Source organism: Leptopilina heterotoma, unplaced genomic scaffold, assembly GCF_015476425.1.
Source record: "Leptopilina heterotoma isolate Lh14 unplaced genomic scaffold, ASM1547642v1 Lhet_201, whole genome shotgun sequence".
In the NCBI taxonomy this organism is placed as follows: Eukaryota; Metazoa; Arthropoda; class Insecta; order Hymenoptera; family Figitidae; genus Leptopilina; species Leptopilina heterotoma.
The window spans coordinates 39,982-64,118 of record NW_025110916.1 but is presented as its reverse complement, the minus strand read 5'-3'; the positions used below and the strand labels follow the sequence as shown (position 1 = coordinate 64,118).

Sequence of the window (24,137 nt, the reverse complement as noted above, 5' to 3'; positions counted from 1 at the left end):
ATTAATAACATTATTATTATAACGTTGTTATAATTTTTTAATGTTTAATAAAAATTAAAAATATTAAATATAAATTTGTTGCTAATAATAAATAATTAATTTTATATAATAAACAATTTCCATATAAGATTACATCAAGTTTGCGGCAACCTTTAGTGGAATATTGCTGCAAGCTTGCAGTGCAATATTGCAGCAAACTTGCACATGAAGCTTGCTATAAGTGGGACATTTTAAGCTTGTGGCAAGCTTGCCGCAAACTTGCACGTCAATATTGCCAATCTTGCACGGCAAGCTTGCCTCAAGCTTGCTGCAAGCTTACGTGCTGTCTGGGATCTGATTGTAAGGTCCTCCACGATTTCTTAAATATACACCATCTCTGACAGCTTCTGCTTTTAGACTGTTAAAAAGATTTGCATTCTCTTCAAATATTTTTAGCATTCTTGGTGATACCCAGTAAAAAAAAGTATTGGAAGAGAGCGAAATCGCATTGGCGGTGAGTTTCTGCCAATACGTTTTCGCGTGAAAACCGTATTGAGGGCATTCTGCCAATCCTGCTTTTTCACCGTCAATCCCGTCCTCTTGAATCTTTGAATTTCACGTTTATTGACTCGATTTGGCATTTTAATCAAAAAGACTGACTGATTTAATGTGTAAAATAGCTGATAACGAACAGGAAATATAAGATTTTGTTAAAATGTAAATAAATGAAATTTGACAAACTGTTGGTCTATTACCATATGATTTAGGGTATTTTCTAGATTAGCGCTGTGACTTATACTCACAGCGCCCCTAGCGCGAACGTCGAAAGCTCCCTAAATCATATGGATAATAGATCAACAGTACACAGTCGAGTCGATCAATAAACGTGAAATCGAAAGGTTCCATCCAGAGAAAAGGATTGGCAGAATGCCCCCAATACGGTTTTCACGCGAAAACGTATTGGCAGAAACTCACCGCCAATGCGATTTCGCTCTCTTCCAATACGTTTTTTTACTGGGTAGAAAAATATTAAATTCATTATTTATTTCAGCAACAACTTTCTGACCAAATTTCGTATTAATTTTTCGAATGTCTGTTATCTTATAGAATTCATCCATGGATAATTCCTTTGTTGTTTTGGTGACCAAGACTTTGCTTGCTTTGTTTAATTTATCAAAATTCATTTTTATCACTTAAATTTAAAGTTTTAAATTTTTTACTAAAATAATTAACTTTTAATTTTAGCAATTTCTTGAATTAATTTGTTCAATCGCACTTGAATTTCACGATTTTTTTCGGATAAGTTGATTGATCAGCTTTAACTGCAGGAATGATTTTGTTTAGAAAAATTGCCCTCTTTATATACACAAAATATGACCTTCAAATTAATTATAGTTTTCTTAGAATTGCGGTAAGATCAAAAGCATTCTTATGAAAAGTATCGAAAATGTTTGTAAAAATTCCTTATATAAGAATCTAATAAACAATGATTTATTATATCAAATTACACCTAAAAATATTTTAAAAAATAACAATTCCAGGAATAAAATAACACTTAAAGAATTCTTTAGATAAGCCTTAGTTAAAACAATTAAAATAAATTAATTATAAAAAATTAAGATGAAAATATTAATTCCAAAAATTAAATAATACTTCAAGAAATTTTATAGAAAAACCTTAGTCAAAACATTCAAAATATGTGACCTGGTCTATGAAAAAGGACCTTACGTGTCAAAAAAAAATTTTTTACTTTTTTGTTGATTCGGATAGAGTTTGAAACGCTCTTTAAGATGGTGGAAACAAAAAAATCATAAGTTAATTAGAAGTTTTTTAAAAAATTTTTTAAAGTCAAAAGAAACAAGAATAAAAATACGAAAAAACTGATTTTTTGTTATTATACAAATTAAAATAACGAAGACGATAATTTTTTATTATTTACAAAAGTTGACAGTTTCTTTGACAACTGTCAACAGTTAAAATTCAAATTTGATATCATATTCGTAATCATCGACCTCAAAAACCTTATTACTGTCTTTTTTCTAAAAAAGAATAACTTTTTTAGAGAAGTTGACAGCTGTCAACTGTCAAATTGTCAATTTTACATCATACTCGTAATCAGCGGCCTCAAAAACCCTTGCAAACATGTGTCACTTATTTATACTTATTGTTGCTATTTAGAAAACTTAGATTATTTTTTCTGTGTTTGGGGAGTTTGTTATTAATTTATATAAACAATTATTAAAAAATTATTTTCATTACTTGTATGTTTTTTATATTAATACTGTGATCCACGGTGAAGAAAATAAGCCTAACTTGATTAAAAAATATTAATATTTAAAAAAAGTTACAAGGGTTTTTCTAAGTTAAACTTTAACTGCTGTTTTCTCGAAAACTTGTTTTCGCACGTAAGGTCCCTTTTCATAGACCAGGTAACATATATTAATATTAGATAAAAATGAATAAAAGCAATAAATCAAAGACATAAGAATTTTAAACAACAGGTGGATGAGAAAAATTCCTTAGATAAGAAAGTGTCAAAACATTGCACAATCATTATACTCTTAAATAGTAAGTATAAAGAAATCAGTTTACAAACAAATATATCTTACTTTTTGCACAATTTCATCTTAAAAACAATACCAAAAATGTTTCTAAAAATCCCTTAGATAAAAATCTAATAAACAATATTTTATAATATTAAGTTATAATTCAAAGAATTAAATACATATCAAATAATACTTGAAAAAATGCTTATGTCAAAACAATAAAATTAAATTAATTATGAAAAAAGACGGGAAGCAATAAATCAAAGACATTATTATTAACAACAAGTAGATGGGAAAATTTCCTTAAATAATAATCAAATAAACAATAGTTTAAGTGAAAAAAATAATTCCAAGAAATAAATAGGTATCAAATTACACATGTGGGAAAAATTCCTTAGATAAATTCCAAGAATCACATTTGCATCATGATCTCAATATCCCCCCACTCCAGAAAAAAATAATTCCAAGAAATAAATAGGTATCAAATTACACATGTGGGAAAAATTCCTTAGATAAATTCCAAGAATCACATTTGCATCATGATCTCAATATCCCCCCACTCCAAAAATTCTAGGAAGTGTGATGTCATATCCGGCTCAGCATATCAGTCTGAATATCCCTCCCCAATGGTTTGAGTCTGGGCTAAAAGTGTCGGTAACATGTCGGTGCAGGAATCTTGGTCCACCCAGCTGAAACATATTGTACAAGATCGTGTACACGATGTTACACAAGACCATGTACAGGAACATTGACCCGAACCTACACAAGATTAGCAAGTAAACTTGTAAAAGAAATTGGATCAAAGAACATGAACAAGAACGTGTACAAGAACATGCACGTGTACATTCTTGAGTAGATTTTGAGTTTCGAGAACATCTAGGCGAACATTCACATGTTCATGCACAAGTTTGTGTGTGTATAAGTTTGACTGGTTCATGTGCATGATCATTCAATTACTTTAAAGGCTGCGCAGTAGTTTTTTAAGTGTATTACAGCTGCGCAGTAGTTTTTTGCAACTTCAGTCAGAGACTTCTTTTGATTATAACTAAAAATTTTCTTACAATTTTCTTAAATTTTAAACCTAAAAACAACAGTTTTTTAATACACACACGAACAGGTGCATGATCACCTAGATGTTCTCGAACTCAAAAGCCACTCAAGAATGTACACGTGCATGTTCTTGTACACGTTCTTGTTCATGTTCTTTGTTCCAACTTCTTTTACAAGTTCACTTGCTGATCTTGTGTAGGTTCGGGTCAATGTTCACGGTGGTCATCAAGCACTTTTAGGTTTACCTAAAATGAGTCAAAATTGTGCTAACGCAGTTTTATCTGGAATCGTCCCAAGATTCCAAATTTTCATTTCCGAAAATCGTAGCTGATTCTTTTTTCGAAAAAAACATATATATGGGCAATTCCACGTGAGATTTAAGTCCATCTCTTAAAATCGGCCAAAAAATATTTTTTTTCTATTCTGTATCGAAACAAATTAGATTTGTATTTTTTTATTTTTGTTTAATTGTACAAATTTTCGAGTTATGAATTTTCGAAATTTTTGACTTGTAATTGTAGACTTATATTCAGTAGCTTATAATTCCGAAAATATTGAGTTTAGGAAAAAGTTGTCAAAAAATGAATGTTTTAGTTTTCTTTTGAGTTTTAAGAAATGTAAACAAAAATTTTTTTTTATAAACAAATTAATTGTTTTTAACTTTGGGCCGGATTTTAAAAAAATTTTTTTAAATTTATCTATACCCAGATAGCACAATACTTTGTAGGAACTTAGCAGGAAACTATCCGCGTTAAGTTCCGAACTTAACGCGGTTAAGTTCCTGCTAAGTTCCCTGAACTTTTAAATGTCCTCCGGTTTAAACTTAATGGTGTTAGCTTCCTGGAAATTATCGATATAAATTTGCTGAAAAATTGCAATGTAACTTTTGTGAAAAATAGAAATTTAAGTTTAAAGAAAGTTTTCTGTGTAACTTTCCATAAAACTAGCTCTTCTAAGTTCCCTAAAAAATGATAAGCAATTTTCCCCAAAAATAGAAATGTAAGTTTTCAGGAAACGTAATTGATTAAGTTAAAGAATATAATATATGCTATTATATAATTATAAAATTGTACACTTGGAAAATTAATATGTATTTATTACTTATTAATACAATAACAATAACAATAATAATAATAATAATAATAATAATAATAATAATGAATTTATTATAATTATTTTTTTGTTGACAAAATTAGTTATTAATAATAAACACCATTATTAATTCCAATGGAAAAATAATTTTAAAAAATTATTTTACAACTTGCTCTTATCTATTTAATTTATTACTACCTGAATTAAGTTTAGATTTCTAACAACAATTTATTGCGAAACAAATGTTTTTTTAAAATAAAATTTGGGGGAAGTGGGAATTGAACCCTAGTTTGCAGAATAGAAATCGAGAACCTAACCACTAACCTAAACGACCATCTGAATACAGGAAACAAAAATCTTCCACGCTTGATGCGCATACCAAGCAGATTGCGCGGGAAAATTTGAAAATGATTTCATTCAATGTAACACGAATAACTTTGTATATAGTTACTTAATATTTATTATATGATTTGTTAATTAAAACTTCATAATATAAATTAATTTTAAAACATTTCTATAAACAAAATTAGAAAATAATTAATTTATTATCTTTACATTTTTTTTAAATACAGATTTTTTTCTGTAGAAATTTTTTCAAAAAAAAGTTTGAAAATTTATTTATTTAAATTTATATCTTTTACGAAGAATAAAATTAAATAATAATAATATAAATAATTAAATTAAATAATTGTTACTAAATATTATTGGTTAATTAAAACTTTATAAATTAATTTAAATAATTTAATTAACTATAAATAAATTAATTTAATTGAATAATTATTTATCTAATTATTAATTCATTTTTAATATAAAACTAATAATAATTATTATACAATTAATTATATTAAATTAATAAATTAAATTAATTTTAAATTAAAACGATACTAAATTAAAATACTATTTTAAATTTATAATTATGCAAATTACAAAACTTTTTATTTTCAAATATTGACTTTAATTTCAATAATTTCACATTAAAAATTTAAAAGAATTCACTTACTTAATAAGTAATTATTATTATTTACCATTTTCAAAAATTGTAATAAAATTACTGTAAAGAATTTCGATTTTTTAAATTTTAATTATATTCATTTAAAATTTGTTCACAGCAATAATGACTAAACTAAATAAATTTAATTTTAGGGTGGTCACAAGTTTCAGTTTATCCCTGGCAAAATTCTTTTTACAGAAAAATATGAAAGTTTATGGAAAATGAGTAAAATTTATGAATTTTAATGATTTCTAAAAATTAGAATTATAACCCTTCCTGAAGTGAATCATTTTCTACAATCTTTAACTAAACCTTATCTCTAAATAAATTATTTTTTATATAATGTTCCGAAAGTTCTTCTAGAATTCAAATCTAATATTTAGTTTAGTCATTATTGCTGTGAACAAATTTTAAATGAATATAATTAAAATTTAAAAAATCGAAATTCTTTACAGTAATTTTATTACAATTTTTGAAAATGGTAAATAATAATAATTACTTATTAAGTAAGTGAATTCTTTTAAATTTTTAATGTGAAATTATTGAAATTAAAGTCAATATTTGAAAATAAAAAGTTTTGTAATTTGCATAATTATAAATTTAAAATAGTATTTTAATTTAGTATCGTTTTAATTTAAAATTAATTTAATTTATTAATTTAATATAATTAATTGTATAATAATTATTATTAGTTTTATATTAAAAATGAATTAATAATTAGATAAATAATTATTCAATTAAATTAATTTATTTATAGTTAATTAAATTATTTAAATTAATTTATAAAGTTTTAATTAACCAATAATATTTAGTAACAATTATTTATATTATTATTATTTAATTTTATTCTTCGTAAAAGATATAAATTTAAATAAATAAATTTTCAAACTTTTTTTTGAAAAAATTTCTACAGAAAAAAATCTGTATTTAAAAAAAATGTAAAGATAATAAATTAATTATTTTCTAATTTTGTTTATAGAAATGTTTTAAAATTAATTTATATTATGAAGTTTTAATTAACAAATCATATAATAAATATTAAGTAACTATATACAAAGTTATTCGTGTTACATTGAATGAAATCATTTTCAAATTTTCCCGCGCAATCTGCTTGGTATGCGCATCAAGCGTGGAAGATTTTTGTTTCCTGTATTCAGATGGTCGTTTAGGTTAGTGGTTAGGTTCTCGATTTCTATTCTGCAAACTAGGGTTCAATTCCCACTTCCCCCAAATTTTATTTTAAAAAAACATTTGTTTCGCAATAAATTGTTGTTAGAAATCTAAACTTAATTCAGGTAGTAATAAATTAAATAGATAAGAGCAAGTTGTAAAATAATTTTTTAAAATAATTTTTCCATTGGAATTAATAATGGTGTTTATTATTAATAATTAATTTTGTCAACAAAAAAATAATTATAATAAATTCATTATTATTATTGTTATTGTATTAATAAGTAATAAATACATATTAATTTTCCAAGTGTACAATTTTATAATTATATAATAGCATATATTATATTCTTTAACTTAATCAATTACGTTTCCTGAAAACTTACATTTCTATTTTTGGGGAAAATTGCTTATCATTTTTTAGGGAACTTAGAAGAGCTAGTTTTATGGAAAGTTACACAGAAAACTTTCTTTAAACTTAAATTTCTATTTTTCACAAAAGTTACATTGCAATTTTTCAGCAAATTTATATCGATAATTTCCAGGAAGCTAACACCGTTAAGTTTAAACCGGAGGACATTTAAAAGTTCAGGGAACTTAGCAGGAACTTAACCGCGTTAAGTTCGGAACTTAACGCGGATAGTTTCCTGCTAAGTTCCTACAAAGTATTGTGCTATCTGGGTACCTTATAATATAGAGGAGAGTTTCCAAAAAGTCCCGAAATGGGCCTGATGTGTTAAATGAGTTTTAAAACATTTTCAAAAATCACTTGCAAGCATCACATGGGATATTTTTACAATTAACTTTTTAGAACTGTCTGCAGCGTATAAATGTTAATCTATTTGTGTTCTTTGTTTTAAATTAAAGGGTCTACGCTGTAGACAATTTTAAAAAGTTAATTGTAAAAAAATCCCACTGTCGACTAAAATCTCACGTGGAATTTCCCATAGGGTAATGTCACCTTGAGTGGACCGCCTGAGCTTTTAAGTTATCTGACAGCGGAAACGTGAAATAAATAGTGCGAATAGCAGCACCGCACCTAGAAACCGTAAGAAATTAAGTTCCGCGATAATCATATACGTTACCGTTTGATGTAACGCATTTTTGAGAACACAAACCAAAAAAGAAGTCGCTCTTTCAATGAGTAAAGTGATTTGGAAGTGTAAAAGTAGTGTAAAATTTAAGTTTTAAAAGGTAACTTATTTTTTTCCTACTACTTTGGACATTGAAATTGATTGTCTTAGTTTAATTTAGTGATAATTTTGACTAAAAAAATTGTGATGGCTGCCATAAAAAGTTGTTTGTCACCAATGAGTGGACCACTGTTTATAACCATGAGTGGACTGCCTGTTTTTTCCATTTTTAATGTCACATTTTTTAGATATAAATTGACAATAAATTAGTTTAAAACTATGATTTATGTTCTTTATTAATTTTTTTGTGATATTGATGTGATATGTGACAAAATTATTAAAAATGGTTTCACTTGTAAACATTGCAACACATACATGGTCTGAAGCTGCATAAGCATAAATTTTGTTTCAATATATCAGAAATATTAAATACATTAAAGAATTTAGTATAACTTTTACAATTTTTTAGGAGTGGTCCACTCAAGGTTACACTTTTTTCATTCCTTAAAAATTAGCTTTTTTTAAAAGTCAATTGTTTTTTCCAATAAAAAAAAATCAAAGCTATTATGGCATAAACACTTATCTAGGGATTTAAACTAAAGCTTGAAATAGAAACCTCCGATTAATTTGCTTTCATAAAGAATTTTTTAGAAAAAAAGCGTAGGCGGTCCACTCAAGGTGATATTACGCTATATATGTTTTTTTCGAAAAAAGAATCAGCTACGATTTTCGGAAATGAAAATTTGGAATCTTGGGACGATTCCAAATAAAACTGCGTTAGCACAATTTTGACTCATTTTAGGTAAACCTAAAAGTGCTTGAACACCACCGTGTGTTCCTGTACATGATCTTGTACAAGATTTTTCAGCTGGGCAGAACCGGCACTGCTTATCTACTCAGTAGTATATACAGCTGATAATTGACAAACGGAAAATAGGAAAATACTTAGAACCTTTTGGAGGTGATATAAGGTTCAACGTTCAAGAACTACCAATTTTTTTCCAGTGTAGTTTTATGTATAAAATGATCTTTTATTTGACTCGGACTGGTCATATTTTTCTCCATAAATAGTCCGTAATTTTTCATTTTTGGTTCCTAATTTAAGTACTTTTACTGGTTCAAGCCTTATCACCCGTATGTTTACTTAAATATTGAATTTATAACGAATCGTTTGCAAATTCGTCGTATATTTGATTTTGTTAGTCAGCCAAGCATGTTATATTCAGAAAGTCTATGTGCAATTCATTAATAAATTTATAATTTCTTGTCACTGTAATAGGGTCATTCTTTCTTCAAAGTAATATTATGTCTCGTCAAACGGAATATTTTAAGGAAATGGAAGATTCAATGAATATAGAAGTGTGGAAGTTTCACAGTAAAGTATTTAAGAAAGTAGAAAAATATTTCAATAATGTTGGAGCTTATGTACGACCACAAAAAATAATCAACGCTGTATTATATGCTGTTTTTAAGGATGCACTGTTAGACAAGTACCCATCTCCATTTTATGAGTAAGTTGAAAAAACTGTTTGCATTTTATTTTTATGTATAATTAGCCAGTGTTCAATAAATTGATAACTTTAAAATAACTTTAGGATTTGAGAAAGGTTTTATCGAGGAATTATAATTGCATATGAGGCATTTTACGTGAAATGTCCTAAGTTGAAAAAAATTGAAACTCGAGGAATTTGTTGTTCTATCAAGTAGAAATGTGACCCAAAAAATATTTTTGATTTTTTCGAAAAATTGGAGGGGGTAGAGGGGGGTCAATTTGACCAATTTTGCCAACATCGGCTACTTTGTGAATTTTTTCTGAACATACTTGTAATGGGAAAAATTTTTTAGAATATGTTTCGGAAAGGTTTTTTCGTCCTCTTTCTAATGGCGTATTTTATTTTTTAATATTTTACAGATTTACCCTAATTTTTTATAGTTAATATTTAATTTTCAATTTCCCAAAAATCAGTCCGTTTTTTTTGAAAATAAATTATTGCAAACGAAAGCTGAGGTTTTTTCCTATCGGCATGTAAATTTTCAGAATGCCCTTTTCTTTTGTTTTTGAGTTATTAAATTTCAAAGAATAAATTGCAGCGCGCTGCGTCGCGGTTGCACTGAGCCGCGTGGCAACCGGCGTGAGACGAGGCGCCCGGGACGCAATTTATTCTTTGAAATTTAATAACTCAAAAATAAAAGAAAAGGGCATTCTGAAAATTTACATGCCGATAGGAAAAAACCTCAGCTTTCGTTTGCAATAATTTATTAAAAAAAAAACGGACTGATTTTTGGGAAATTGAAAATTAAATATTAACTATAAAAAATTAGGGTAAATCTGTAAAATATTAAAAAATAAAATACACCATTGGAAAGAGGACGAAAAAACCTTTCAGAAACATATTCTAAAAAATTTTTCCCATTACAAGTATGTTCAGAAAAAATTCACAAAGTAGCCGATGTTGGCAAAATTGGTCAAATTGACCCCCCTCTACCCCCTCCAATTTTTCGAAAAAATCAAAAATATTTTTTGGGTTACATTTCTACTTGATAGAACAACAAATTCCTCAAGTTTCAATTTTTTTCAAGAAGTTGAAATTTAAACTTAGGGGCTGTCCATATATTACGTAAGACATTTAGGGGGAGGGGGGATCAGCAAGATCTTACGAACAATAGGAAAAATGGCGCTAATGTATGTAAAATATCTTTCGAGGGGGGAGGGGGGGGGGTCAAATTTACCCAAAAAATGTCTTACGTAATTTATGGACAGCCCCTTAGGACATTTTTTACTCTTAAACAATTAAACATAAAAATTTGCCCGAGTACAGTTTCGAAAGGTTTTTTCATGCCCTTTCGATTGGAAACAAGCATTTTGAAAAAAAAAAAATTTTGACAAAAAAAATGAAAATTAAAAATAAATTTTAATTTTTCGGGGGGAAGGATACGATTTTTTTTTAAATGAAAGCTGAGGTTTTTTTTCTTTAATGACATATATATGCAAAAGTGGGACTAGAATGTTTAAACATTGAAAAAAAGAGATTTCTACCAAACGGAGCCAAAAACCGGATTTTGAGCCCTCCGGTCAGTAGAAATCTGTTTTTTCAATGTTTAAAAATTCTAGTCCAACTTTTGCATATATATCTCCTTTTAGGAAAAAACCTCAGCTTTCGTTTAAAAAAAAAAAAAAATCGTATCCTTCCCCCCAAAAAAATTAAAATTTAATTTTGATTTTTTTAGGTCAAAAAATTTTTTTTTTTAAATGCTTATTTCCAATCGAAAGAGCATGAAAAACCTTTCGAAACTGTACTCGGACAAGTTTTCATGTTTAATTGTTTAAGAGTAAATGATTCACTTTTGTATAATGAAAACATCATCCAAATTGCAGAATTTTTGTGTTTTTTGTTTGAAAGTTACCATTTTTTAAAATTTACATTGTCTTTTATGGAAAATAATGATTTAGGATGTTTAATACTTTTAAAAAATATTAATACAGTTGTTTTCTTTTGAAAAAATGTATTAGTAGTGTTTATAGGTTTAATATTTAACCCATTAATGCCTATAGATATACTAATAAATACTGACGCAAACCAACTATTTGATTTAGGACATTAGGTCAAAATCGTGAAGAAACACATTTAAAATATTTTTTTAAAAATTTGTTTAAACAATTTTTTTGTTTATTTATAATTTTATAGACAAAAAATTTTTTTATCGCAGTACAATAAACGGAACTGTTATTGGTGTTACAAACCAAAAATAGTATATTTCGATACAAGGGACAAAACGAGAAATGGGCATACGCTCGTGCGGCACCGTGTATCGAACTATATTTTTCTTAATAAGTGCAGGCATAACCTCCTTTGGTAAGCACTAGCAACAGTTCAATATGGCTGATAGTCTTACTATTATATTTTTAGTTTAATTACAAGGTACTGTAGAACGATTTCTTTGTTTAGAAGCATTTATTTGTAATTTGCATCTTTCAGATAGGATAAGATTTGCTACAGTCTGTTGAATGACGAAAACCAACATAGAAAGAATAATAGTAAAAAGAGTGGTGCTGAACACTATAGAAAGTTACTAATACAAACCAGTGCGCCACCTGATGGACCCTACATCCAATCAATTCAAAATTGATTAACATGATAAAACTTTTACTTTAACACTTTCCCTTGTTAATAAAATTTTTAATTTATAAACTACAAATGGTTTTCTTTTTGTTCAAACACTAAGGCCCATTTTCACACACAACATCTTCAGGCGAGTTTTTGGCAGTGGCTTAGTCATAATATCTGCAAGTTTTTCCTCTGTAGAAACTTGACTAACTGCTAGTTTTCCCTTTGTCACTTTTTCACGAATAAAGAAATGCTTGATTGAGATGTGTTTCTAACTCGTTTTGCTGCAATTATTTCTGCCTCAGTAGTTGAAGTAGCCACCACTGTCTGCCGCTGACTGAGCCAAGAAATTGCTCTTCCAGCGTAATTGACTACGACTCCAGAAGTTGATCGACCTGTCTTTAGTCATCCACTAAAATCAGCATCACCGTAAACTTTACATGTGTAACATCTTCTTAAGAATGATTTTCAAATGATCTTGATAACAATCCAACACTGTATGCAAGGTCTGGTCTCGTACCAAGCATTAGGTACATCAGTGCCCCAACTGCTTGTCTGTAAGGAAAATTTAATACCTTATTGTCATTATCTTTCCCTGAAGAAGTAACATCTTCTCCTTTGAGCATTGGAGTTGAAATCGGCTTGCAATCTGAAAAATTAAAATTCTTTTTGCATATGTTGTTTGATCAATTTTAATCACATGATTTTTCTGATGAATTTCAAGTCCCAAATAGTAAGTTGCTTTTCTTGAAGTCAATTTAAATTCAGATTCCAATTCCCCAATGAAAACTTCCATTTCCTTCTCATTTGTTGCTGCAACGAGTCCGTCGTCCACGTAGATTACTAGTATGAGCATTTTTCTGTCTTTTTCTCGAACATACAAGCAAGAATCGTTGAATCGTTTACAAGCGGCATCGTTGACTTTGAACCCTATAGTCTTCTTAGATAGTCACCAAAGCGTTTATTCCAGCATCTCGGTGCTTTTTGGAGTCCGTAAATGCTCCTGTTGAGTTGACAAACTCTGTCAGTGCCATCGCCATAAACTTGGGGTTGTCTCATAAAAACAGTTTCTTCAAGTTTACCATATAGGAAGGCTGTTGATACATCAAATTGTAGTAAATGCATTTTCTCAGATGCTGCAATACTGAGAACTGATCGAATTGTTCCCAATCTTGCTACTGGACTAAAAGTTTCACCATAATAAATACCAGGACGTTAACTGAAACCTTTGAGAACAACTCGAGCCTTATACTTGTCAACACTGCCGTCTGGGTTCTTTTTTAGTCGAAAAATCCACTTGCATGGACTTACTTTTGCACCTGATGGCAAGTCCGTTAAATTCCAGGTTTGATTTTGATGCAGCGAAACCATTTCTTGATCCATGGCTTTGATCCATTCATCTTTATCTTTTCTTGTCAAGATATTTTCGTAAGTTTCAGGATCCTCTACGGAATTGACAAACTCTACACCCATTAGGACATGATCTTGTAAATGTTTAGATTTTTTAATGGTGGTTCTATCTCTCAAAGCTGTCGTAGGTGGCAAATTCACAGTTTCATCTTTCTCTTCATTTGATGATTCACCTCCAGTCTCGTACTCTTCGTCACTACTCAATGTTTCTTTTGACACTTTTTTTTTCATCTCCATCAGTATTTGAATTTTTTTCCTCTTCTAGAACCTTGTCTTGATCTTCAATTTCAATCTTTTTTATTGGCAATTTGACTTTCTCTTCGCATTCTCTTGGTCGCTCTTGAGACTGGATATCTCTTGATACAATTACTTTTCGTTCTTCTTAAATATAGATTCTGTAACGCTCGTCTCCGTCATATCCTACCAAGAAGCCTTTTATAGCTTTCTTTATCCATTTTCTTCCGTTTCTCAGCTGGAATGTGAACATAGCAAGTAGATCCAATTATAAGTATATGTTTTATTCTTGGTTTTTTGCCCATCCACAGTTCATAGGGACTGATACCCTCTTTTGAAGACTTTGCTGTTCTGTTTAATATGTAGATTGATGTCATCACGAGTTCCGCCCATATCGCCTCTGGAAATGCGACATCTTGATTTGAGTATTTAAATGTCCTCGCCATTTCGATGATTGTGCGATTTTCGCGTTCACTTCCGCCGTTTTGTTCTGGCGTGTATGGAGCTGTCAACCTTTGTGTGATTCCGCATCTTCTGTAAGAATTTTCCTTACCTCTGCACAATCGAATTCTCCGCCATTGTCACTCAAAATTTCCTTAATTTTGTGCCCTAGCGTTTCAGATTGTGCTAAAAACTGTTTCAACACTATTTTAACGTCCGATTTTTGTTTAATTACAAAGCCATACCGAAATTTTGTATAGCTATCCTTAAACACAACTAAATATTTCTTTTTACTAAAAGACTCTGAAAAAGGTCCTACCACGTCAGTTGAAAATAGTTCCCCAGGACTTGTTGCTTTTTCTCTAGTTCCAAAGGGTAGACGATGCGCTTTTCCAAAAATGCAGGGTTCACACTGTTCTTTTTCTAGTTTTATGGTGATGCCCAATTCATTTTTAAGCAAATCTTTTACATGTCGTTTGTCTTGATGTCCCCATCTCTCATGGTACAGTTGAAGGATTGATTTGCTTTCTTCGGCTACGTAAACTTTGACTTCTTTTTCTGGAATGACTGGTTCGATGGCTGCCTTGAATAATGTACCGCATACTTCCCGATTTCCACAAAGCACTGTTTTTCCGTCCACCGCAAGCCAGCACTTCGTTGCTGTTGAACTGAATTTACTGTTTATATTCCTATCCTGAGCTGCTAAAACATAAAAAAGATTTCTTGAAATATCAGGAACATACCAAACATTATTTAAAGTCATATTTAAAACTTTTTCTTCAGTAAAGGAAACAATTTGGATAGTCCCTTTCCCCACGGCCTTGAGAGATTCTTTTCCAGCAGCTTTAATAACACTGAAAGTTTGAAACTCCATGACATTTTGCAATGTGAGTTGAAACGTCTTCTCCGTTTAACCAGCCAAAAGCAAAGAATTCAGTACATATTTTGAACAGCTGATCCTTGGACGATGCTTTAAAATTCTGCTTCAAAGCTTCCCATGCTTCGTGTGCTGTTTCTTTGTCCATGATTTTCTGATAGACTTCGTCTGTAACTGAACTCGAAATCATTGATTTTGCGTAACTATTCGCCTTACGGTATAAATCACTTTTTTGTTTGTGTTTCTTAGTCTCATCTTCTGTAGCATCATATCCCAATAGCTCTGGTTTTTCTAACTTTTTGTCGATGACGTCCAAAGCACCTTCGTGATAATCTAGCAAATCGCGCATTTTTCTTTTCCATACTGGCCAGTCTGACACACCGGCTAGAAGCTTAATGTGCACAGTGGGCCAGGATTGTCGATTTTTGGCCAAAAATCATTATTTAAAAAAAACAAGATATTTACGAATAACAAGTATGCTACCTACAGTTTTTGGGGTCGCTGATTACGAATCTGAAGTCAGATTTCAAAAATTCAAAATGGCGGATCCAATATGACGGACATAAATTTTTTCATATGAATCAATTTTAATGAACCATAAGTATCTATGGGTTTTTTAGGTCGCTGATTAGGAATCTGATGTAAGAATTCAAGTGGATTTTCGATTGGGTGAGATTCGTCTACAATTTTTTGCTTGGAAGTTTTTAAGTTTGGTGATTACAAAACTAGTGTCTATACAATTCAGAAAATAAAAAAAATTTCGAGACGCATGCATATCCCCTAATTGCCAAGTCGTCGAATGATCTAATAGTCGAATTATCAATTCGTCGAATGTTAAAAACATCGAATCGTCAATACGACGAATGTTCAAAACGTCGAATGTTAAAAACATCGAATTGTTAATACGTCGAATGATAAAAACGTCGAAAGCTTAAAACATCGAATGGACAAAACATCGAATGCTAAAAACATCAAATCCTTATTTAATCGAATGTTAAAAACATCGAATTGTCAATTCGTCTAATGTTCAAAACGTCGAATGATAAAAACGTTGAATGCTCAGAACATCGAACTGTCAATTCGTCGAATGCTCAAAACGTCGAATTGACAGTTCGATGTTCTGAGCATTCAACGTTTTGAACATTAGACTACTTTACCATTCTACTACTTTACTATTCTACTACTTAGCAATTCGAACTGATGGCGCTTCGACTACTTTACCATTCTACTACTTGACATTTCGAACAGATGGCATTTCGACTATTTGAGCATTCGACGAACTGACTATTCTATGTTCTTAGCATTCGATGTTCTGAGCATTCAACGTTTTTAGCATTCGACGAATTGATAATTCGATGTTTTTAGCATTCGAAGAATTGACGATTCGATGTTTTTATCATTCGATGAATTGATAATTCGACGTTTTGAACATTCGACGAATTGAGAATTCGATGTTTTTAGCATTCGACGTTTTGTCCATTCGATTACTTGGCATTCGACTATTTGATCATTCGACGACTTGGCGATTAGGGGATATGCATGCGTCTCGAAATTTTTTTTATTTTCTGAATTGTATAGACACTAGTTTTGTAATCACCAAACTTAAAAACTTCCAAGCAAAAAATTGTAGACGAATCTCACCCAATCGAAAATCCACTTGAATTCTTACATCAGATTCCTAATCAGCGACCTAAAAAACCCATAGATACTTATGGTTCATTAAAATTGATTCATATGAAAAAATTTATGTCCGTCATATTGGATCCGCCATTTTGAATTTTTGAAATCTGACTTCAGATTCGTAATCAGCGACCCCAAAAACTGTAGGTAGCATACTTGTTATTCGTAAATATCTTGTTTTTTTAAATAATGATTTTTGGCCAAAAATCGACAATCCTGGCCCACTGTGCACATTAAGCTTCTAGCCGGTGTGTCAGACTGGCCAGTATGGAAAAGAAAAATGCGCGATTTGCTAGATTATCACGAAGGTGCTTTGGACGTCATCGACAAAAAGTTAGAAAAACCAGAGCTATTGGGATATGATGCTACAGAAGATGAGACTAAGAAACACAAACAAAAAAGTGATTTATACCGTAAGGCGAATAATTACGCAAAATCAATGATTTCGAGTTCAGTTACAGACGAAGTCTATCAGAAAATCATGGACAAAGAAACAGCACACGAATTCGACGTTTTGAACATTCGACGTATTGACAATTCGATGTTTTTAGCATTCGACTAAATGGCGATTCGATGTTTTTAGCATTCGACGTTTTGTTTTGTTTATTAGCCTACAAAAATAAAACGTACTGTAGTTTCAAGGATCTACCACGAGGTAGATACCTATGTTTCATTGAAATTGATTAATTAAAAATTTTTTATGACCGCCATAGAGTTATTATAATAGAGTGCGCAAGCGACCAAAATGTTTTTTTTACGTCTTAGGCGCATAGACGGAGATATTGTCACGGAAAAGTCAAAATTCAAATAATAACAATAGAATTTAATGGACACAATAAAATCATAATTTATTATAAAACAACGTAATGTAAACTGGACTCTTTACATTTATTTAGTACACACGCTCTTTTTAACTAATCTCTTTAGTCAAACGATTTTAATGTTCAGTTCTCGAAAGTAAAAACTGATCTACCCCAAGACTCCACGTCAGTCTTGTCCTCCAGCTCCTCCACCCCCTTCCCCGAGGGCGAATCTCTCGTCCCACTCCTCGGATTTCTCCCACCTCAAGTGTTTTTGTTCCGGAGACTACCTAACGTCTCTCTGATCTACTTGGACATCTTCGGGTGGGAAAAACCCAAAATGCTGGAAGAGGTATAGGACCCTTTCCCAGGATTAGAGGTGCGAGGCCTTCGTGTGTTGACAAGATGAAAATAAGGGATTAAAATCATAAACTCGCAAAAGGTTTCGGAAAAAAAAACATGCTCCATAAACGACTTATCTTAAGCCCCTAATTTAACGGATTTACCCTTAATAGAGTCCAGTATGTTTTACTATTCTAAAGCGTTGAAAACAGAGTAATAAAATGAACTTACAGAAAACTTATCCTAAGTTTACAATTTTAGTTCGGTTTTCCTTATCTCTCCCTTTTTTATGATTTGATTTACGCCTTGGGGAAAACCGACAAAATACATTTATACATTCTTATTTTTATGTTGGTGGGTATTATTAGGATTAAATAATTCCCGCGGTATGAAACGGGAATCGTAGTATTTGTTCGATTAATCGAATCGAATTATAGTTCGTCGGGTTAGCGCAATATCAGACTTATTCGACAAACAAAGCAAGAACATACTTATTCAGAAAAAAGGCAAGAACATGCTTATTCAAAATATAAAGTAAAAACAAACGAATTCGCAAATTAACCTTTTTAGTCAGATTTTAAATTTTACTTTTGTACAATTGTTTTACGAATAATAACTTTTATTTAGTTCCATTGAGAATAATTTTTTTAATATTTTGTTTTTCTAATATGAAAAGTATTATTGAAATAAAATTATAATATTCTTGATAATTTAAAGTCTGACTAAAAAGGTTAATTTGCGAATTCGTTTGTTTTTACTTTATATTTTGAATAAGCATGTTCTTGCCTCTTTTCTGAATAAGTATGTTCTTGCCTTGTTTATTGAATAAGTATGATATTGCGCTAACCCGACGAGTTGATCGTAGAGTGCAAACGTCACAATATCCATACGAAAAGTAGACCCATTTCTTTCTTTCTCTAATAACGCATGCGCGATAGTGAAACAGCTGATGCATCGAAACAACTGTTGCTTGCTTGCTGTCAATTATATTTTTCTTTTATTTACGTGACAAATAAATAATTTAAAAACATTTTTAGCAGGAAAAATAGTATTTTATGTTAAGTTTACCTGCTTTCAATTTATACTCATCGAAATAAGCATCTCAAAATTAAAAATTCCAATTACAATGTTATCGATACGACATCCAAACTAGAATCAAAAGTTGCGTCTTAACTTCAAATAACAGATAAATAGCTTTTTTCAACATGACTTTTTAATCCCACACTACCCTATTTATTGTAAAATATTTATTTTACATTTAATTTTATTATATTTAAAACGATTTTTCATGCAATTTTTTTAGACAAAAACCTAACCAAAAACTTTTATTCTTGCACATGCGCCATTAAACAAGGTAAGATAAGGGGTCTACTTTCATGCTTTTGTTCTCTTTCTATGCGCCTAAGAATGACTCTCACGGTAAAAGGTATAACTCGCGCACTCTATTCTAATAACTCTATGCAAAAAACCCATAGATACCTATGTTTAATTCAAATTTATTGATTTAAAAATTTTTATGTCCGCCATATTGGATCCGCCATTTTGAAATCTGACATCAGATTCGTAATCAGCGACACAAAAAACCGTTGAATACCACTGTTCATCATAATTGATTAATTTTGAAAATTGTCTTTATATATTTATTGCATATATTTATATGTTTATTGCAATATTCTTGTTATGTTGAAAAAATATGAAAAGGCGCAAAATGACACATATTGGCGTCAAAGTAGACATGCTAAGTAATCGTTCTATAACTTGTCTTTCCAAATATTATGCGGCTCGGAGGAGCTCGACTAACTGAAAGTCGGCACTCTATTGAAAAATCCACTATTTGTTAACTTCAATAGAGCTACATTTTAATAAATTCTATTTTTTTAAAGTAACTATTGGTTTTTTCACTTCAATTTATCTGTTGATGAGAAAAAATAGGTACTTATACAAAAATAATTTGAAAGTTGAAAAATTGTATTTTTGGTCAAAATTCGACGATCCTGGCCCACTGTGATGTGTTTTGCTAATTCCATTTTTCATAACTTATTTGGAAACAAAACACACACTGTCTTTCGTTCTACAAGAACTATCCTTTCTTAAAAAATACATGTAGTGGAAAGGTCGAAGGTAAGTTCTCAAATGCGCCACTGGACAAATGCGCCACCGGTCAAATGCGCCACGGATCAGGCTGGAGTCCCATGATAGCGTTTTGCGTTGCGTTTTGTAACTAGGCCATGAGTGTGAGAGAGATACAGATATATGTTGTCTATATTTGCACTCATGGCCTAGTTGCAAAACGCAACGCAAAACGGTTCAATGGGACTTCACCCTCAATTGCGCCACTGGACAAAGGCCCCACATTTGTCATATTTGAGGAAAGTGAAAAGTTTGTTCGAGAGATGGAGCTAGGTGTTCTTGGTATAGAAATTTGTCAAGTGAATTCAATTTCTTGCCAATTTCGCTCCGTATAGTGAAAATAAATTTAAGTTAAGTGTTAATTAACTGGTAATTAATTAAATGTTCTATATCAATTGCGGATAACATTTTTGAGGTAAGTTGCTGTTTTTATTTTATATTAATAATAATAAAAATTATAATAATAAATATTATTATTATTGTTTAAAGAAATGTGGAAATTTTTTTTAATAACTAATTTATGAAACATTTTATTTTTAAATCGTTTTTATTTATATTTTTTCTTTGGAATAATTTAATAATTCCTTTAATAATAAGATTTTTTGATATTTTCAAAAGCTCTTTATTTTTATAGAATTAGTTTGTATTTCAATTAAATAACGAGATTAAGAATTCTTTATTGTATTATACTTAATTTTACTTTCATAATTATAAATTAATTGCATTTATTTTAAACTTAGAAAGTACTTAAATTTTCTTGAAGACAAATAAAATATAATTTATTAACAATTGTAATATTAAATATACAGTCAAGTCCCCATACTGTTAGATTCCAAACTGTTATGTCCTCAGTAGTGTTATGTTTTTGCATAACCTCCAAATTCAGAAGTGTTAGCCCACATAGCACCATAGTATGAGGTAAGGTTATGTTGAGTACTAATCGTAAGGCACATAAGGTTACACAATATTGCTGCGGTAGACCTGAGGTGAACTAAAAACTTCCGCCATGGAGGTAAGGTTACATGTTAGGGTGTGGTGAGTATATATGATAAGGCCATGGTAACCTTACACGTTAAGGTTAAGGTAACCTTACACGTGAAGGTTGTTGTAACCTTACACGTTAAGGTTGAGGTAACGTTACATGTTAAGGTTGAGGTAAGGTTACATGTCAAGGTTGAGGTAAGGTAATTATTAAGTTGTAAGATTGAGGTAAGGTTAAGGTAAGGTTGTGATAAGTTTACCAGTTATGGAAAATATTGACAAAATAATTAATAAATAAATATTCAATTAAAAAGTTAGTTTGTTGCTCCTCTCTATTTTGGAAACCTGACATGAAGCAGAAAATTTTGAAAACAAATTTGTTTTGACTGGGATTCGAACCCGGGATCGACGCGCATAAACCTATCATTCTAACTAACTGAGCTAAGTAGAGAACTGGTAGAAGGAAAATTAATATTGCCTTTAAGGAGTTAATCATCGATGATTAACTCCTTAAAGGCAATATTAATTTTCCTTCTACCAGTTCTCTACTTAGCTCAGTTAGTTAGAATGATAGGTTTATGCGCGTCGATCCCGGGTTCAAATCCCAGTCCCCCCAAATTTGTTTTCAAAATTTTCTGCTTCATGTCAGGTTTCCAAAATAGAGAGGAGCAACAAACTAACTTTTTAATTGAATATTTATTTATTAATTATTTTGTCAATATTTTCCATAACTGGTAAACTTATCACAACCTTACCTTAACCTTACCTCAACCTTACAACTTAATAATTACCTTACCTCAGCCTTGACATGTAACCTTATCTCAACCTTAACATGTAACGTTACCTCAACCTTAACATGTAACCTTACCTCAACCTTAACATGTAACGTTACCTCAACCTTAACGTGTAAGGTTACCATGGCCTTATCATATATACTCACCACACCCTAACATGTAACCTTACCTCCATGGCGGAAGTTTTTAGTTCACCTCAGGTCTACCGCAGCAATATTGTGTAACCTTATGTGCCTTACGATTAGTACTCAACATAACCTTACCTCATACTATTGTGCTATGTGGGAGGTGACGTCACGTTACGTCACCAATTTTCAGGGCCGTATTCATAAGCCCAAAGAAAAGGGGTCATATACTTCTAGGAGACGCATGAATATCCCCTAATCGCCAAGTCGTCGAATGATCAAATAGTCGAATGCCAAGTAATCGAATTGACAAAACGTCGAATGCTAAAAACATCGAATCGGCATTTAGTCGAATGCTTAAAACATCGAATTGTCAATACGTCGAATGTTCAAAACGTTGAATTATCAATTCGTCGAATGTTAAAAATATCGAATCGTCAATATGACGAATGTTCAAAACGTCGAATTATCAATTCGTCGAATGTTAAAAACATCGAATTGTCAATACGTCGAATGTTCAAAACGTCGAATGATAAAAACGTCGAATGCTAAAAACAACGAATCGTCATGTAGTCGAATGCTAAAAATATCGAATCTTCAGTTAATCGAATGCTAAAAACATCGAATTCTCAATTCGTCGAATGTTCAAAACGTCGAATGCTCAAAACGTCGAATGATAAAAACGTCGAATGCTAAAAACTTCGAATCGTCATTTAGTCGAATGATAAAAACATCGAATCGTCAATACTTCGAATGCTAAAAACATCGAATTGTTAATTCATCGAATGCTTAAATCATCGAATTTTCCATTCGTCGAATGTTCAAAACGTCGAATGATCAAAACGTCGAATGCTAAAAACGTCGAATTCTCAAATCGTCACGGTAGTCTTCAAGCACTTTTAGGTGTACCTAAAATGAGTCAAAATTGTGCTAACGCAGTTTTATCTGGAATCGTCTCAAGATTCCAAATTTTCATTTCCGAAAATCGTAGCTGATTCTTTTTTCGAAAAAAACATATATGGGCAATTCGACGTGAGATTTTAGTCGACCTCTTAAAATCGGCCAAAAATATTTTTTTTCTATTCTGTATTGAAACAAATTAGATACGTATTTTTTGATTTTTGTTTAATTGTCCAAATTTTCGAGTTATGAATTTTCGAAATTTTTTACCTGTAATTGTAGACCTATATTCAGTAGCTTATAAGTCCGAAAATATTGAGTTTAGGAAACAAATTAATTTTATCTAACTTTAGGCCGGATTTTTTAAAAACTTTTCAAAATTTTTTTATACTTTATAATATAGAGGAAGTTTCCAAAAAGTCCTGAAATGGGCCTGATGTGTTAAATGAGTTTTAAAACATTTTCAAAAATCACTTGCAAGCATCGAAGTGGGATTTTTTTTACAATTAACTTTTTAAAACTGTCTACAGTGTAGACCCTTTAATTTAAAACAAAGAACACTCAGAAAGATTAAAAATTATACGCTGTAGACAGTTTTAAAAAGTTTATTGTAAAAAAAATCCCACTGTGATGCTTGCAAGTGATTTCTGAAAATGTTTTAAAACTCATTTAACACATTAGGCCCATTTCGGGACTTTTTGGAAAATCTCCTCTATATTATAAGGTATAAATAAATTTAAAAAAATCCAACCAAAAGTTAAAAAAAATTAATTTGTTTATATAAAAAAAACTGTTTTTAATAAAAAATTAAAAAAAAATTTTTTGTTTATATTTCTTAAAAGTCGAAAAAAAACTAAAAGTTTCATTCTTTGGCAACATTTTTCTAAACTCAATATTTTCGGACTTATAAGCTACTGAATATAGGTCTACAATTACAAGTAAAAAATTTCGAAAATTCATAACTCGAAAATTTGGACAATTAAACAAAAATAAAAAAAAACGTATCTAATTTGTTTCAATACAGAATAGAAAAAAAATATTTTTGGCCGATTTTAAGAGGTCGACCAAAATCTCACGTGGAATTGCCCATATGTATGTTTTTTTCGAAAAAAGAATCAGCTACGATTTTCGGAAATGAAAATTTGGAATCTTGGGATGATTCCAGATAAAACTGCGTTAGCATAATTTTGACTCATTTTAGGTAAACCTAAAAGTGCTTGAAGACCACCGTGCGTCGAATGCTCAAATAATCGAAACGCCATCTGTTCGAAATGTCAAGTAGTAGAATGGTAAAGTAGTCGAATGGTAAAGTAGTCGAAACGCCATCTGTTCGAATTGCCAAGTAGTAGAATGGTA

The 24,137-nt window shown here is 30.6% G+C and overlaps 1 protein-coding gene across 1 annotated transcript in view; it reads left to right on the top strand.

The window, feature by feature from the left end:
* LOC122501129 (estradiol 17-beta-dehydrogenase 2) overlaps positions 1-24,137 on the top strand; it is a 174,960-nt gene that overhangs the window by 136,973 nt on the left and 13,850 nt on the right. The window contains exon 4 of the mRNA XM_043610403.1: positions 9,241-9,472. Coding sequence (XP_043466338.1) covers positions 9,241-9,472 — 232 coding nt within the window. The remainder of the gene's footprint in view (positions 1-9,240; positions 9,473-24,137) is intronic.